This window comes from Chrysemys picta, chromosome 16 (assembly GCF_011386835.1).
Source record: "Chrysemys picta bellii isolate R12L10 chromosome 16, ASM1138683v2, whole genome shotgun sequence".
Lineage (NCBI taxonomy): Eukaryota > Metazoa > Chordata > Testudines > Emydidae > Chrysemys > Chrysemys picta.
The window spans coordinates 30,591,745-30,610,547 of NC_088806.1; the positions used below are offsets into that span (position 1 = coordinate 30,591,745).

Sequence of the window (18,803 nt, forward strand, 5' to 3'; positions counted from 1 at the left end):
CACTGGCTACTCAGGAAACTGTGCTGGGATTCTGGCTTCACTCTCTTAGATATAAAGTTGGGAGTTAATGGACCTTGTGTGAAGTTTGAAAACTGTCAGAACCTACTAGAGAGAGGTAGACATTGTCATTTACCTTCTAGTACATAACTGATAACTAGATGTATCTGCTCACAGCCACAACTGAAGCTATAGTATGGGGCAATGTACTGTAAATTAGCAATTCTAATTATCTGAATTTACTACAGCATAAAATATCTTAGAAAACAATTTGATTTTTGCTTTCTATTAATGTACAGGGCTATTTTTGTAGCCAACAAAACTCTTCCAAGTCTGCATATGAGCTTGCTAGTACATACACAGTTCTGATAAGAGGGAAATGCTTGGATCATATCTGCCAAATTCAACAGGAGGAAGGGGGTAAAGAGATAGTTTGCCTCTTTGCAGTGACCCACAGAAAAGCAAAGCCTCCCACTGTGTGTGCGTGAAGAACCATACAATACTGCTACTTCGTAGGAGGTGAGAATTACACCAAAGAGTAAGCTGAACTTCACAAGTCTGCAGAATTAGGGGGCATCTGACAGTACAGAATTAATGGGAACTTATGTTTCGAGCAGGGGTTCTCAACCTTTTTTTGAATCCGGTCCCACCTTTGCATTTTTTGTTTGCCACCCACCCTAATAATAGTGAGAAGGATACTGCCACCTAGCGTTGCTAATGTGTTTGTATAGCAGAGACCAGGCAGATTGCCTAAATCAAAATGTAAGTCAAGTGGTACTATAAAAGCACACCTAATCTGTCACTCCGAGTCTCAATGCCACTCGCTCAAGTTTGGCCCGGCAACCTGTCCATCATGAATTAAAAGTTGTGCTACCCCCCCCCCCCCCCCCAGTTTGAAAACTGCTGCTTTGGAGAGATAGCAGAAGGCTCAGCTGGGCAAAGTTAAGTGTAGATTATCTGAAAACCTGTTGATTATCAGTTATAACTTGTTTCCTACTTAAGTTGCCCCTTCCTTAGAGAAGCAGGAATCAAAGGAGCAGTGGAGGATAATGGGAGAAGTAATGGATGTAGTTTCTTCCATTAATAATTACTGAGTCATTAGCTATTAATTACAAAGGCATTGAGAAATGTCAGTACGTTAGACATTTTATTTTATTTATTTTGAAAGGTGCTTTTTAGGCTACTAGAACTGTTACCAGCAATTTATCTTTCAAGTCTCTGGTTATTTACCCACAGATTTTTGGTTTGCTTTCTCTAAAGGAGGTAGTATTGTCTAGACTAGCAGAGCAGGGGACCACGCACAGACCAGAGTACTGTCTCAGTCAACAGCCCATGGTCACATAGTGATTTATTCAATATCTCTGTGCCTCAGCTTCCTCATCTGTAGGCAGCAAGTAACACTTGCCTACATCCCAGGAGTCCTACAAGAGACAGAGATCCTTGAATAGCAAGTACTATAGAGGTGACAAGTATTGCTTTACTTGCGCTGAGAACTGAAACATCTGCCTTCCCTCTCCAACATGTACAAGAATAGCCAGGAAGCTGCTCAGACACCGCAGATATTGCTTACCACACATTATAACCCTTCCCCATAAGACATGAATTCCAATAGGAGCATTTTCCCGGGATCCAGGTAAAAGGAACAACATTCAGGATAAAATGTGAAGAATTTTATAGCACTTAGCAGATTTCAGCTCCCAGGAGGTGCTTTTGTGTTGGCATAACTTGGACTTAACTTTTCAGATGAAGTTTGTAATTTTGCCACAATGACTTTGCTGTGAATTGGTAAATCCCTGCTTCATTAAGAGCTTTGTCCTTTGTTACACCCTAACGTCTCCTCCAGCAAAGTCAGAGCCTTTTCTTATTTTCATGGCAAACATAAATGTTGACGTTAAAGGAGATATAATAATCTCAGAATTGACTGAACAGGAATAAGTCAGAGAAGACTAAATAAAGAGAGAACTCTTTGGCTTTAGCAGATGTGTCTCTAGATTTCGCTCCACACCGAGATCAGAACAATATTACCTAGAACTGGCTTTAAACAAAGTTATTAGTGTGATTTTCAGACCTGTTTTCCTGACCAAACTGAACAAGGATTTTTTCCCGAGACTCATGCTAGATAAACTGATACAGATCAACCTTGCAAAATACTGACTCAGTTACCTGGGGCAAAGAACTTTGACATGTGAGTAAAATAGCCTCAGATTTTTCATTAGTCATCATTGTAAAAGCAATTTTGTGATTCTAAGGCAGTTACCATAATATGCTTTTCAGACAAACAATGGTCAAGAAAACCCAACTAGAACCGTGTTAGCAAAAAATGGAGTTTTAAAATGATGCTTCTAGGCTTTAGAATGCAGGGCTAACAGGTCATAAAAAAAATATCAGAAATCTCAGAGAAATCATATGATTTGAAGTATAAAAGACTGCAGAGCTGCAAGACGGCCCGTCAGCTTAGAGGTCACTAATATCAAACACCATCGCAGCTGCAGCCAATAATCTCACATTACAGCTTGCCAGGAAGTGAAGTTTTTAGCACCTCTTTAAAAGGCAGTTCTGAAACCACTATGCAATACATTTAATCCCAAGTGTCAGCATGCGGATGAAGAAAAATGGAACTGCCTCTAAGAATGAACCTCTTCATCCCCCTGACAAAACACAGACGATGCATTTTTAAATGGAATGGTTTATTTTTCCTTTAAGTTAAATGATTTTATTCTTTATTCCTTTGTCAATGGAAGTTTCCAGGGCTGAAGGACAGGAGATATGAGGCAGCTATTTTCAGCTTACTGTAGTTGACCAAGTATAATATCTGATTAAAGAATGCAATAAGCGTACTTACCAAATATTTCCCCTCCGCTAGCATACTCTGTCACCAGATAAATCATCCTCTCCGTCTCCATAACCTGAACACACAAGGATACAAAGTGACAGCTAAAGAGACTGCCCAGTGTAAAAGGAAATGAAGCTAATTGGAATTTTCTTTTGTTACTTGTAACTTTGACACAAACCGCTTTCAGCAAATTAAAAAGAAGTGGATTGCAATGCTTTAGAGAGCAATGGTGGGGCGGGGAGGGGAAAAGAAGAATGATCATTAAAGGGGCTATTTTAAACACTACTTAAATCCTTCTGCATCCCACCCACAAAATATTCAGTTGCTAGTCTCCACTTGTTTCAAGAACCTCAGAGACTTCTCTGGGCTGCCAAGACTGAAAAGTTCACCTTCGGATTAATCATTCATCCCTCTGAAACACTCAAATAACTAGGGACACTTTTTTCTAAAGGAGGGACTACCTGCCGAATTAGTAAGTGACTTTCAAATGACTCAAGATCTATCAATCATAAAAGCGATTGACTCAAGAGCTTTGCTCTAGGGAACCTTCACATTTAAGCGAGAAAACAATGCCAATCTTTATAAAAACCTTCCAGGGCTCTCGGTGGGCCTGGAGCTCTCCAACAAATGAAGGCCAGTTACAGTATCAAGACTAGTTCTCCCGTTTTCAGCAAGCCAATTAAATGCCAAAATTAGTCTCTGGGAAAGGTCAGATAGTTCCACTACAAAGCTGACTTGCTCTAGTAGCCATAGAATAGATGACCAGGCCACAGTAAGTTTCTCTATGGACCCATCACGGTAACATCACCCCGGACGATGGGAGCTGCAGAGGTAGTTGCCCTGGTGATACCAGATTATGCCAGAACAAGCCGAGGGTGCGGAAAAGGATTCCAGTTTAATTAAAAGGCACAGCCCCAAAATAACATGTTTTAACAGGCCAATTCCTTGACCTCTTACTATCGACACTAAGAGCATTAACACTAAGAGAAGATTCCAAATCTAAACATTCTTTTAGCTTTTCATGCTCAGGGCTCAAAACACTCACCCACCTGAACGTGGAGTAGACAGAGCAGAGTGGCTGAAGCTCCATGCTCCTTCCCACGAGGGACGGGGCAAGTCTGGGAGCAGATGGGTGTGGGGGCATCGATCCTTTCAGAGGAGGGACGTGTAGAAGAAGAGAACAAAGCAGCCTGGAGCCTCTGCTGCTATTTTAGGCCAGGGGAAGGGGAAGGAAAGCCAGGGAGAAAAGTGGCTGGAGCAGTTGCGTTTTTGCTCAGGATGGAGGATGAAAGGCAGCCCAGGTGCCACTACTGGTTTAACTGGAGGGAATGGATCTTCTAGCAGCAAGCTTCAAAGCGTGCCCACGAGTGTGTATGTGTGGGTGAGTCCACATGGGTAAGCTGGTGGATGTAGGTAAAAGAGTTTGAGGGGACACATTAAAAAATTAGAGAGTAATTCTCTGTTCGGATTTCCCTCTCCTTCCTTCCACTTCCCCAAAAATCCGAGAGAATTTTAGTATTAATGCATTTGCACAAAATAGAGGGGGAAATCTCTGGGGAAGTGGAAGGAAGGAGAGGGAAATAAGGATGTGAAAGGAAAAAGGGAGCACTGCACTCAAAGCATTGTGACAAGATCCAAGGGTGGGATTTTCAAAAGCATTTGACTGATTTAGGAGTACAAATCCCATTGACATGAAACCTGTACTCCTAAGTCACGGTTGTACTTGTGAACCTCCTTCCCCCAGGACTGATAAGAAAGCATGCAGAGATGCCCAGCTGGAACACTTGGCCTAAGAAAGGTCAGGGACAGAAAGCTACCTTTCAAATGTTTATTAAATAGGAAGTTGGCTGACAATGCACAATTACACGCAATACATTGATCTTTTACTATTTTAAATTGCATAGCAGTGGCTTTGGCAACAGTAGCTTTTATGGGCACGGCAGCACAGTTTTTCCACCATGGCTTCAAGGACTAGTCCTTGGGCAAGCTGATCTCTGGGAAATTTTCCAAGCCTCAATTAGGCTATTAATTTTACGCATTGCTTGAAACTTGGACAACAAAAATTAAGGAAGTCAGTTTCATTTTCCAGTTCTCAATGCTGAAACAGTTGGACTGCAAACCCTTCAGGTGAGCTTGGTTTAACATCCATGTTTCTGCAGGATTTTTAAAATCCTGAAAACACTTTGATTACATTTAACTTTTCCAGAAAGTCTAAATAGTCAGCTACATTTGAGATGACAGTTCCTCTCATGCTGAGAGAGACACTAAGCACGTTGGCTCTTGGTAAGAGTTTGGGCTTGAAACGTGCAACCTTTAGATTAAAAAAAGGATGTCCAATCTGGACAATTGCAGTTCTTTAACCAGCAGGTTTTGTTTCTTTTCCCAGAAAAGCTAATAAATGAGTGTAGCAGAGACAAGCCCTTAGATTCAGAATGTGCTATCCAGCTTTACTCAATTGTCATGTGATGTGGTTAACAGTTGCCACTTAACAGTTACTCCACATATGTGCAAACAAAACATCTGGGTGTTTTTTACATCTTCCTGTTTCCAGGCAAACCTGGTCTCTTACATTTTTTCAGGTACTGGAGACACCTTCTCCTCTTGCATTTATTGGTTTTGAGTGTTACAAACCTAAAGAAATGTGCCATTCAGATCTTTAATGAATGGCTGGGGAAGAAAGGCTTTAATGACAAAAGGGCTTTGATTTCAGGTTTAGCAGGTGTTTTATAACAACCATGTACTATTTCAAAAATCAGAATAAAACTTCTGTGGAAAGCACCCCCTAGAACAGCCAGCTGAAAAACACCACACAGAGGATGCTGTGTTCTAACCCTGGCGGAGCGGAGACATGGCTGCCATCTCTTGGCGTATTCTCTCTGGGGCTTTATATTGTATAAAATAGGTTGACAAGAGCTTTTGGCTCAAAAAAGCGTTACAGGCACCAGCTCTTCCAGAGAGGATATTGCCTGTGCATTGTCACCCTGTACAACTCTTCAAATGGCTGTCACAGGCATCTCACACATGGCTCTTTGGCCAAGGTATCAAGTCATTAACCTTTTCCACCCGAGATTCTCAGTTTTAGTTCCTCTGAGTCTAAACAGCCACTGACGGCAGTGAGACAATAACTAGACGCAGCTTTGCCTCAAGCAGACAGCAGCTGTTTCTAGGGGAGGGCAGTCTCTACCAGTGCTCATGGTGTCCTCTCTTCTTGCCAAACATACAGAGCCCCCCATTAAATCACAGGGAAAATAAGCCCCTAAATATTGCAACCGATACACCAAATGTTCAAACTGTGTTGCCAGCCAGCAGAGACAAGTAGCTACAGACACCACAGCAGACTTTTGGTTCTAATGCATCTCTGGCAAGCCAGTCCCTTCTCAGGCTAAACTTAAGGCACGCCGAGCCTGAGAAGACAACAGCATTTTCCCTACTTCATGATCCAGCCCTCAGGAATGGCAGACAGACGAATGTGACAGTACACTCCATTGGCTCACACAGAAGCTGTCTCTGCTTTCCAATTTAATCCATTGTTTTTAAAGCAGGAAATAAAGGGATCCTACTTGTGAATTCTATTTCTGCATCTTCAGCTCAGCAGATTGTAGCTGAAAGGCAGTTCCGCTTTAGCCTGTCACCCAACAAGCAATATTGACAGGATCCAGGAAAGGGAGTCCTTTTCCAGATGGCCTGGTCAAGGAGGTCCAGGACCAGGACCTTTTACAAGACATTTAAAGTTTCACCAAGGGTTTAGTCCCCATTTAGTTCTCCATTCACTTCACTCAGGTGCCACATCACTTCTGGATCCCCTCTGTTGTCCTACTTGACCCTTTAGTGAGAGTGGCACCTCCAGAGCAGTATGTACAAACCCACACCTCTGCACAGAGCCGAGGGGCTCATCCCACACTGCATGCAGCGGGGACCTTTCCCTGGTGCTTTTTGCCAAGTAAGGAAAGCCAGAAAAGCTGGAGAAAAAACTGCAACAAAATACTGGAGTGATGCTACCACCGTTACTGTCTATGATCACCTTCCACTGAGGACAACACAGCTAGTCTAAACTGGGAAACTGAAAGGCGCACAATAGCCATAAACAAACGGAAAGAGGCTGCCCTCAAAGGACATTTGATCTTCCAGGAAAACAGAGGACTAGCGACTGAAACACTTCTTTTTTTTTTTTTGGGGGGGGGGGGGGGGGAGAGGAGGAAGAGTTGTTTTTTTAAATCAAGGTATTTTGTAACCGTGAAAATAGATTTTCCCCCCCATATTTTACTCTATTGAAAGTACAGAAACAGCCCTATATGTGATGCTACTGCACAGGGTAAGCCTGTGGCATAGCCCGCACCAGGAGGGAAAAGCCCATTACACAATGCTCATACCTGATATAATCGGATGATATGCGGGTGGCAGAGCATCTTCATAATCTGAACTTCTCTAAAAATCTTCTTGAGGTTCTCTTCATCCAACTGTGTCTTGTCAATGATCTTTATAGCAACCTGGCAAAGAAAGAAGGAAAGAAATGGGTCACTCACTTAGTGACTATTCAGAATTAAGTATTTGTATCACCATAGCGTCTAGGAGTTTCATCAAGGACCAGGGCCCCTTGGTTCTAGGCGCACACACAGAACAAACACATGGTCCCTGTCCCAAAGAGCTGACCATTGAAGAATTGTCTAGCTGATTCAGGAAAATTCTCCCACTTTAGTATAGACTACGCTCCAGCAACATGCAGGAGATGTATTTAATTTTCTGATCGTTAATGAGAAAAAAGAACGTATGCCACTGAAGTGTGCAATGCTGATCTTGGGGTTTCATGTTTTCCCCTCTTCCTATAGTATCTGAATGGTCACCCTAGCATCAGTGACTAGTTAGAAAAGAAGCTTCCTGGAATCCTGGATTGAGTCCCCAGAAATTCCCAGCTGACATTTGTTCAGTTTACAAGTCAAAAGATGATTTGCAGCTTGTCACCACCGCATCTTAATAAATATACAAGCGGCAAGACTGTCAGGTTAAGTGCTGATGAAAGATGCCCAACTCAGCCTGAACACTGAAATCCTGTTTGTCAACAGAACAGGAACCGCACAGGCAGCGACACTGCAAGACACACACTTCATCCACCAACAACTTTCAGTCACCGCAGATCTGGACTGGACTTGAACAAGGGGTGCGCATCATTACCAAATCCCTAAGCCATAATGGGGGGGAGGAAGGGGAGGAGGAAGAGAGAGAGAGAAGAAAATTTAAGGCACCTATAAAAATTGGTTTAATCTTATCTGGGACCACAAACACCTACCGTGTCTTAATCACACAGTTATGACCGGGTATCACTACAAGACAAAGTTAAGTTTGTTGGGGTACCTTAATTGTGCATTTCCATATCTTAGCATGTTTGATTTCTTTGATGTTGACCCTTAACAGTGAATTTCCTATGTTTATAATGTTTGGTGTTGGGATAATTACATCATCCCTGCAATATGTTTTACCCTAAATTACGGATATTTACTCTCATCCTTAACTCTACTTTCACATAAAATTTTGCCTGGGAATGATAATTCAGATAGGAAGGCTCAAACTACAATCTTTACACTCCCAAGAAGTAGGATTATTTTAATTCATTTTATGAATGACACCTCAGTATAGAAATTGGAGAGGCTTCAAAGGGATAGGAAGTCAGTGAGAAAACTGAGGAATCAGCAAACTTTGTCAGCTTTGATCAAAGCAAGGTTGAGAACAGATGACTGGCAGGGTCAAGCCAGCAAAACCTTTCCACCTACAGTAAAACACAGCCAAGAAGTTCAACGTGCCAGAGAAAAATCACTGGTACCTTCCAATGCCTATCATCAGAAACCATGGGAATGGGATGTAAAGTGAGGGTGGGGGAGAGAAGGCTTATTTAATTTAAAAAAGCCTCAGCAGACAATAACAAAAAAGCCTTCCTTAATCTCAGTGTTTTCCCAAAAAGATTATTAATTCATGATCAACTGAAGCATCCGTCAGAAACCCACACAGAAGGAAACTGACAGCAGTGAAATTTACTTTGTGCTCTATTTTTGCATAACAAAATGTTACCCTCTACGTGTGGACTGGTGAACATCAGCACCGACAGGATGGTTTGTAAAAATCCCACTGTAGGCAGGTGGCCAGTTAGTTATGTGTTTGGACATTTAATTGTTCAGGTAAGATATTTTTTTCATGAAGCGCAACCTACAGTTTTTGAGGTTTCTTATTTAGCAAACCTTACTACCTCCACCCAGCTGATCTTTAAAAATTCCACATCACAAAGAATTCCTTTGCTTCCACCCCAGACAGCCTCCTTCCCTCTGCTTTCCCATCACTTCTTTGCAGTGGCATTAAACTGCTCCTCTGCAGCAAGCCTCACCACCTATATGTGCCTGTATTTAAGGTATCAGTGCATCACATTCCAGAAGATGGAACTCCACATATATCACCACCTGCATAATCCAAAGCATATAGGATGGAGATGGACACATAAGCTGCCCTCTACCCTAGCCTCATTCAAACTAGTCTGAATCCCCATCTTGTTACATAAGCCGGAGTTTCATTCTCTGCATCTGTTTTCCTCCACAGCTATCTAAGCTCACATGCCAGCTCCAGACCTAAAAAAAGCGACAGTGTCCCCTGTGGCACCTTATAGACTAACAGACGTATTGGAGACGTAACCAGACCTAGACACTGTGTTATGTTTGATCGTGCTGCCCAACCGCATAGAAACTGGGTCCTCATTGTTATGAAACTGGCATCAAAGGCAATGTGAATGATCCATCAGCTTCTAAAAGATGGAGATGATTTCTGCTTAGATGGAGAACATTTAGTTTATGATGAAAATCGGTTTAATCTCATGTCTGACTTTTTAATAGGTGCTCATTAAAAAGTTAGAAGCTATTTTTAAACAATGAAAAAAAATGATTAGGTGAAAAACAAAGTCAATTTTTTGAATACCAGGGTAAAGTGTCTTCTAAAAAGTCCCATGCTTGTCTATGCATACAGAAGAAGTGTTTCTTCTCTTGAACTCCTTTCTACTTATCTGATCCAGTAGTAATATGTAGGCAGAGCACACAAGACTCAAGGTTCAGATCAGAGACAAGAGTCAGGTCTACGGTCTGAAGCCAAAGAACATACCCATCACGAAACATTTCCCCTCTAGTGCTCATGGGATTTGCCTGTGGAAACCCTACAAGGGTATAGTGCTGGCTACACAAATATGCCAGGAAACTGAAATAGGCAGGCACTTCCTGAAAAGTAACACTGCATTTTCCCAATTTTGAACTACGCTTTTAAAATATTGAGCTACACTGGAAAAATTAAAAAGCTCTGTTAAAGTGTGCCAGTAAAGAGGCTGGGCTTTGATCAGATGACAGCAACGTGTGTCCATAATACATGGAAACAGATTGTTTAAGTGAAAGCACCTGGATAAAGGACAGACGTCTGTTCTACAAACTGTTTGAGCAGCTGCACGCTGCTATAGTCTGAAGGGAGAAAAGCTAGCTCTCACCGCATCGCTATCCACAAACCATGCCAGAGTAAAAGGATAAGCAAAATGGAGTCTGCTCTCAAAGACAGAAAGGAATACACCGACACATGCTGCGGGCATCTGTAGCAATGCTGCAAAGTCAAAACCCTCTGCAGCACACATCCACACACAAAATATGCATGGTCCACTCTAACCAAAACCCCACCCTACTAAAAAATAACCAGGACACTTGGCAATGCAAGAGTGACCGCTACAGCGTGCCAACAGGTGATGAACAAAAATGAGTCCATGATTTGGGGATCCACCAGCAAATTTTCTGTTTAGAGTTGGCATTTCACACTAGAAAAGAACCACAATACAACATTCTGTGGTGGTATTTCTTTGATTTTCTATAGTGTTATTTACAAAGACAGCCAATTGCAAGGAAGGGTAGATACCATAAGCCACCAAGTCAGAGTGGCATGGACACACACATAGCAACACCCTTGTAATGATGTTCCCGAAATTTGATTAAAAACCAGACCACAGCCATACAGCAGACCAAATGCCACATTTTTTGCAATACTGAAAATTCTCTGCAGATTCCTCATTTTGGCCAGAAACTCATTCCTGGGATGATAGGGCTTCAGAAAGCCCAATGGATTCCCCCTGTCCCTTTGCTGGGAGGCTGTCAGAACAGGGAGTAGCAAGATACCAAGAGGCCCCACTTTGGATTTCATTTCAATATTTTATAAAAAATGTTAAAACCACACAGAAGTGCTTGTTCGTGGAGATGTGATTTACCTAACTACATTAAAAACAATCAAACACTGAACTGGAGAAACTGGAAATCCCAACTATAGAACAGCTTGTCTGTAGAAGACTACAACATTCGCTTAGAGGGCAAGCATTTCACATACTGGGACATGCCATGTCAACGGACAAAGAAACCGCACTGGCACGAGATCTGAAACACACATTCACTATTTGGAAGTAATCTGGGAAGCCAGAGAACAAGATCCCCATCACATTATGAGTTGCATATTCCTACCAAATGCTGCTCTCAGTTGTGGAGAGAGGGGGAGAGAGGAACGGGTTGCAGGCTCTTTCAAAATCTGCATTCCAACAGTAAGATTGTCCTGAGTCCCATGAGCACAGCTACATGAGATAGAACAACTTTATTTGTGGTTAGAGAAAGCTCACCCAGGTCCCTTCCCAAAACAGCTACAGCCCTACAAGAGATAGACCTTTTAAGTCTTAGCATTACACAACAGTTCTATAGCTGCATCCACAATACTAGTTAGCAACCAGTGGTATCACCCCTAATAGCTCTGTTTTAAATGCAAAAAGGTCCTGGGGGCAGTGGCTGCTTTTGAAAGGGGGAAAACAGAGGTAAAATGTAAAAACACAGAGAATATGTTTCATAGTTACTTAGGATCCTTGAATCAGGATAAATAACTGCTAGCTGAATAGCTACGGGATTAGTGTGCATGAAATTTCACATCCGTGTAGCACTACAGACTACATGAGTTAAGGGCTTTACTCTGGCATTCGCACCTTGAATGCAACAGACTCATATTGCATGTGGAACTGAACGTTACCATAGCAAACTGTAAACAGGCATGTAAACATAAGGCTTAAAACACTAAAGAACATGCCTAACAGAGGACATTTGCTACCTTGGAATTGAACACTTGCTCTATCATGGGAAAAGCACTTTTCAAAAGAGAAAGAACAGCCAGATGAAGAGGAGAATCCAAAATACCCCAGAGAACAGGGGTCGGACTGTAAGCTCCACTAGGCAGGAACATGTCTGTGTGTCCTGTACAGCAGCAAGCACATTGTCACTGCTCCGCTAATGAGCTATAATTAATAGTAAACAATCATAAGAACGGCCACACTGGGTCAGACCAAAGGTCCGTCTAGCCCAGTATCCTGTCTTTCGACAGTGGCCAATGCCAGGTGCCCCAAAGGGAATGAACAGAACAGGTTAACATCAAGTGATCCATCTTCTGTCGCCCATTCCCAGCTTCTGGCAAACAGAGGCTAGGGACACCATTCCTGCCCATCCTGGCTAATAGCCATTGATGGACCTATCCTCCATGAATTTATCTAGCTCCCTTTTGAACCCTGTTATAGTACTGGCCTTCACAACATCCTCTGGCAAAGAGTTCCAGAGGTTGACAGTGCGTTGCATGAAAAAAATACTTTGTGTTTGTTTTAAACCTGCTACCTATTAATTTCATTGGGTGGCCCCTTGTTCTTGTATTATGAGAAGGAGTAAATAACACTTCCTTATTTACTTTCTCTATACCACTCATGATTTTATAGACCTCTATCATATCCCCCCTTAGTCGCCTCTTTTCCAAGCTGAAAAGTCCCAGTCTTATTAATCTCTCCTCATACAAAAGCCGTTCTATACCCCTAAATCATTTTTGTTGCCCTTTTCTCAACCTTTTCCAATTCCAATACATCTTTTTTGAGATGGGGCGACCACATCCACACACAGTATTCAAGGTGTGGGTGTATCATGGATTTATATAGAGGCAATGTGATATTTTCTGTCTTATTATCTATCACTTTCTTGATGATTCCTAACATTCTGTTTGCTTTTTTGACTGCCACTGCACATTGAGTGGATGATTTCAGAGAATTATCCACAATGACTCCAAGATCTTTCTTGACTGACAAGGAGAGCGGTGGCACCTTAAAGACTAACAGATTTATTTGGGCATAAGCTTTCGTGGGTAAAAACCCACTTCTTCAGATGCATGGAATGAAAATTACAGATGCAGGCATTATATAATGACACATGAAGAGAAGGGAGTTAGCTCAGAAGTGGACAGCCAGTGTTGACCGGGCCAATTCGATCAGGGTGAATGTAGTCCACTCCCAATAATAGATGAGGAGGTGTCAATTCCAGAAGAGGAAAAGCTGCTTCTGTAACGAGCCAGCCACTCCCAGTCCCTATTCAAGCCCAAATTAATGGTGTTAAATTTGCAAATGAATTTTAGTTCTGCAGTAATTTTCACTCCATTCATCTGAAGAACTGGGTTTTTACCCACGAAAGCTTATACCCAAATACATGTGTTAGTCTTTAAGGTGCCACCACTCTCCTTGTTGTTTTTGTGGATACAGACTAACATGACTACCCCGTTTCTTGAGTGGTAACAGCTAATTTAGACCCCATCATTGTATATGTATAGTTGGGATTATGTTTCCCAATGTGCATTACTTTGCATTTATCAACATTACATTTCGTCTGCCATTTTGTTAATAATAATAAACAATAATAATTAGCAAAACATTAACTCAGCCAATCACCTGGATGTTCCTTAAGCCTTTTCTTATGAAAACTTACCCTCCACCAAAACTACTTTATGGTTCCATATACAGTAGAACCTCAGAGTTATGAACACCTTGGGAATAGAGGTTGTCTGTAACTGAAATGTTTGTAACTCTGAACAAAACATTATGGTGGTTCTTTCAAAAATTTACAACTGAAGATTGACTTAATACAGCTTTTAAACTTTACTGTGCAGAAGAAAAATGCTGCTTTCCCTTATTTTTTTTAGTAGTTTACATTTAACACAGCACTGTACTGTATTTGCTTTTGGGGGGAGGGGCAAGGGGGGAGGAGGGGGGGGGATCTCTACTGCTGCCTGATTGCGTACTTCTGGTTCCACTGAGGTGTGGGTTGACTGGTCAGTTTTCTACTGTATTTGTGGAATAGAAATTTCAAGTGTACATTTTTAAAGTTCCTCAAATAAAATATACAGATTACAGTTTTCTGCTTAAAAATATTATTGGTTAAAGCCAGTCAGTTTTGTAGTAATTGCACCCACCACACCTCCATATCCTCAAAGTCTGAACTTCCACCACACCTTCCGAAAGATCTCATCCAGTGCTGTAGTTGCAGAGTTCAGGAGTATGGGGTAGACAGTACCCGGTAGACAGCACAATGCCCTCTGCCCATCCCCTAGAATTCTACCTTCATGCTGACAAGCCCAGGAGGAGATCATCTCCCCTCAGTCTCTATGGGGACTGTTGTGGGGAGAAAGTTACCGTAGTGAGAAGTGACCAAGACTGAACAAACCTGTCCAGTTCACCAAAAGGTTCATACACCTCAAACAAGGTTTGCTTTTGTTATGAAGTTCTGTAAAGCTCCCCTCCTGACTCAAAGCACAGCCCGGAGATCTGAACTGCAGCTTGGCACTCAGGACATAGTTCTATTAAGGGTCGCTCCTGACAATCTGATAGACTCCGAAGTTTTGAAGTTACGGATTTCAAAGAATAAAAGAGTAAGTGCTTTATCTATAAGCATCACAGCACTGGGGGTGGCTCTTGACTAGGTACCAGGGTCTTTACTTCAGATTTTAAAATAGTGCGGTTGTGTACAGTAATGCCCTAGAGTCACTGAGGGTGTCTACTACAGTAAAAATGGCAGACAACCCAGGGCAAGCTGTTGGCAGATTCTGAGGTCTCAGGCTCACATGGGAATGGCAAGACTGTCACATGCAAACGAAAAATTCCAGCTCTGGTTTCAAAAGTCACTCCTGCTTGAAATGACAATATCCAGCAAACCAATCTGGTCACTGGGATTAGAAGCGGCTGCCTGAAACGGAGTTAGAGCTGAGGGACAGGGTGAAATGGCAAAAAATTAGGCCCCTTTCTCCACTTCCTAAAATTGCAGGGCACTAACAAGCTGTGATTAATGAGGTGACAAATTGCTGCTGTCATGTTCTAGGCTTGCAGCATTCTTCAGAAGAGTAACCTCCGTTGTGCAGCAAATATGTGAGCAGTGCAGATTTTCATTAGTTACACTTTTGATAAGCCTACAATATGTGGTTAAGAGGACAGCGCTGAATGGCAGACTGGAAAACTAAAGGAGTCACATGGGACTCAAAGATCTCACAATCACATTCTTTTCGCTGAGAGGATTTTCCCAGTAAGAACAAGCTTTTGTAAAGCTTAAAAAAAGGGGGAGGGGGAGAGGGACTTTCTTCAGATGGTGGCAGCGAAGATGGCCCTGAGAGCTATGAGAAGTTTAAAAGGACAGCACTGTACATGGGAATAGGTAGAGTATTCCTAAGCAGCTTTATGTTTTTTAAAGTCACATTTCCGAAGCTATAGATCTGCTTTAGGGAAATCGGACAAAGCCATATAGCACAGCCGTGTTAAGCTGGGGGACATTTCATGGCCCAATGCAGACAGATACAGATAGTATATTTTGGTCAGTGTCTCAAACCAGAATAACTGAATTATTACGCTCTCCTCTCTGACATCTGACTGATTACATTAGGATTTGGTTGGCTATGTTACACGACAGTACGTGTGAGATATGAACTCATTATCCAGCTGCACTGCTGTGGACTTAATACACTATCTTTAATAAAAATATATCAACCACAAAAACTAATTGCGGTCACAAAGGGGACATAGAAAAATACCAGCTAGAAGAGCTATGCAGTGCTGTTGTAGCCGCGTGTTCCAGGATACTAGCAAGAGAAGGGGGTGAGGTAATCTCTCTTGTCACACTTTCAAGCCAGAAGACCTATCCTTTAAATAAATGTTTGTACTCAAAGTTTAATCCAATGGAAATGCCCTTGAACAGACCAACACAGTCACTTAAACAAGAGACTTGGCACTTTCTAAATAAAGGTTCTGCACAGACAAACGCTTTGGGTACCAGAGGTACATAATATAAGAAGATCATTGTCTCTTGGGAAAAGTCTGGGGGAAGTTACCTGTGCTACAGACCCAGAAAACACAGAGCTTCCCTAGGAGCTTGCAAGAGGCAATGAGGGTTAAGTTGGTACAGGTCAATTTCCACGTTATCTCTCAGCATGGAAGCAAGAAGGGCAGAGGGGAAGTTGGGGGCTTAAACAACGACGAGTCCAGTGGCATCTTAAAGACGAACAGATTTATTTGGGCATAAGCTTTTGTGGGTTAAAAACCCACTTCTTCAGATGCATGGAGTAAAATTACAGATGCAGGCATTATATATGACACATGAAGAGAAGGGAGTTACCTCACAAGTCATCTGTCAGTATATAATGCCTGCATCTGTAATTTTCACTCCATGCATCTGAAGAAGTGGGTTTTTAACCCATGAAAGCTTATGCCCAAATAAATCTGTTCGTCTTTAAGATGCCACCGGACTCCTTGTTGTTTTTGTGGATACAGACTAACACGGATACCCCCTGATACTTGGGGGCTTAAGAGCATTTTCAAAGAGACAAATAAAGTTGTTTTCTCCATGCTGGCATTTCCCGGCAGCCTAGTCTCCTTCCTCATTATAGATGATTCAGGTTTTCACCACAGTAAAACTGGCTCTGACCACATCAGCCAAGCTAACTTCCTCCAAGGCCTAGTCACAGGGAAACAACTGAAACCAATGCTACCCTCCCTCAGAATGACAAGTCTCATCAAAAACTACCCCCCCCCTCCCAGAAAGGGGTGGGGAAGATTCTTTTCACAATGGTTGGCCAGTGAGCCCGAGCACTGACAAAAAGCACCACACCATCTCGCATGGCACCTTGAGCACACCAGAAGGTGGAAGGTAGCAACGTAGGAGGGAATTAGCTCTCCTTAGTTCAGCCACTGAAAACTCACACAGGGAGGAAGTGCTTCTCACCTCATGGAACCAGAATTATGTCTCTATTCTCAGACATTGACATGGATACTGATCCCTGCCACAAGGCAAGTTAGAAGAGGCTTGTCAGTTAATCTGAAACCTTGGCCTGAAATACAATAATGTATTGTTCCTATACCATGAGATGGTTCACATGGTAGGGACTCTCTCTACTGATCATACGAGGTGCAGCCTTCTGTTAACCTCTGGCTATGTCTACACTGAGTGGCACAGCTACAGCACTGTAGCTATGTTGCTGTAGCTCTGTAGTGTAGACACTTCCTACAGCAACACAAGGGGTTTTTCTATCGCTTAAGGACCTCCAGCTCCTTAAAGCCATGGTAGCTAGGTTGAGAGCATTCTGCCATCAACCTAGCTGCATCTATACCGGAGGTTAGGAACTTAAATTTTATTTCCCTAACGAGTGCCTGTTCATTTCATGAGCTGCATAATGAAATGTTCAAGTGGGTGATTAACTGACTTCTCCAGGATGTCTAATGGCAATTCCTCCTTACAGATTTTTGGATCATTAGCTCCCTTAGAAGGGTTGCAAGAAAAATGTCCATCAATTGCACTGTTTTACATAAGAAACCATTTCAATCCTCATTAACCTACTTTCTCCAGCTGTCCCAATATTGTTCTAATACCCTGGCGTGGCACTGAACTACATTCGTACTCTGCCTGGAGAAGAGGTAGTGGGCAAGATTTCCAAAAAGTGCTTAAGTGACCTAGCAGCCTAACAGGACTTAGGCTAAGTCACTTAAGCACTTTTTGGAAATCTTATCTGGCTGTCCTGACAGTACTCACAGGTTCAGCCTTCCTACAGATTACATAATAAGGCGGGAGGGGGAGGGGGGGGTTGTGATTCAGCCAGAGAGAGAAACGAGAGAGATTTTAAAAGTTCACAACAATAAAATAACACTCACTGATCAAATCAAGAGTCTTTGTTCTGCCTCGTTTCCTTTCACCTTCCCACAACTACTTCAACACCATAGATTTTACTCTCGGCTTTTAGTGAGCTATATTGCAAGAGCATATTAATGTTTCCATGGGATGCCTCCGGTGATTTGTAGTGGGACATGGAGGCATTACTTACGTGTATGATATTTGCACAAAGAGGTCTTAATCAGGATCAGGGCCTCATCATACAAACATGTAGTAAAGAGAAACTCCCTGTCCTAAAGCATATACTATCTTGGTTCATTAACAGATGCTACAGCTGGGAAAGGTGAAGATGGAAGATAGGATAATTCAAGCATATTTTCATATAGACTAGCTGTGTGCAAAACATAACCCACTGCCTACCGAGCCACCCATCGCTGACAAAAATGTAGTTTAAGTTCTGTAGTGACCTTCATTAGTTACTATTTCACAGCAGTTTGGAGGCTTCTGAAAGGAGTTGGCACTATCAGCCTAGTTCTCAATAAACAAGTATTCACATCTCTCTCAAACACACACACACACACACACACACACCCCCACCTCAATCAATGTTCTGTGGGCAGTCTCAGGAAACAAGGCACGGGTTGGATCCATACGAATGATAAACTACATCTCTATTCTCAGAGGACCACCTTCCAGGGCAAAGTTGAGGTGCACGGGCTAAGCAATGTGAGGAAGCTTACACTGCTGCTGCTTATGCTGTAAAGTACCGACTCTGTGGAGACAGCACATCAGTTTCCATTGCTGATAACCCAGCTTCTTCACCTGCATTGAATTCCTATTTTAGCTTCAAAGACAAAAGTCGCCCCACACTGATAATGAGCATCAGAAGAAGTGTGGGCAACTCAGGTTTCACACTGCAAAAGAAAGGAACATTCATGGTGAAGGAGCCAGAAGTAATAAGACTTCCACAATATTCCTTTACCTATCTGAAA

At 42.3% G+C, this 18,803-nt stretch overlaps 1 protein-coding gene across 15 annotated transcripts in view; it reads right to left on the reverse strand.

Moving 5' to 3' along the window:
• SIK3 (SIK family kinase 3) overlaps positions 1–18,803 on the reverse strand; it is a 148,013-nt gene that overhangs the window by 61,009 nt on the left and 68,201 nt on the right. For all 15 annotated transcript variants that reach the window (XR_010592999.1, XM_024103067.3, XM_005299746.5 and 12 more), the window contains 2 exons: positions 7,201–7,317; positions 2,840–2,903 (listed from right to left, as the gene is read on the reverse strand). Coding sequence is in view for 14 of the 15 variants with exons in the window: in XM_024103067.3 (XP_023958835.3) it covers positions 2,840–2,903; positions 7,201–7,317 (181 nt within the window). In the remaining variant the exon portion in view is untranslated. Of the gene's footprint in view, positions 1–2,839; positions 2,904–7,200; positions 7,318–18,803 lie in introns of those variants that run through there.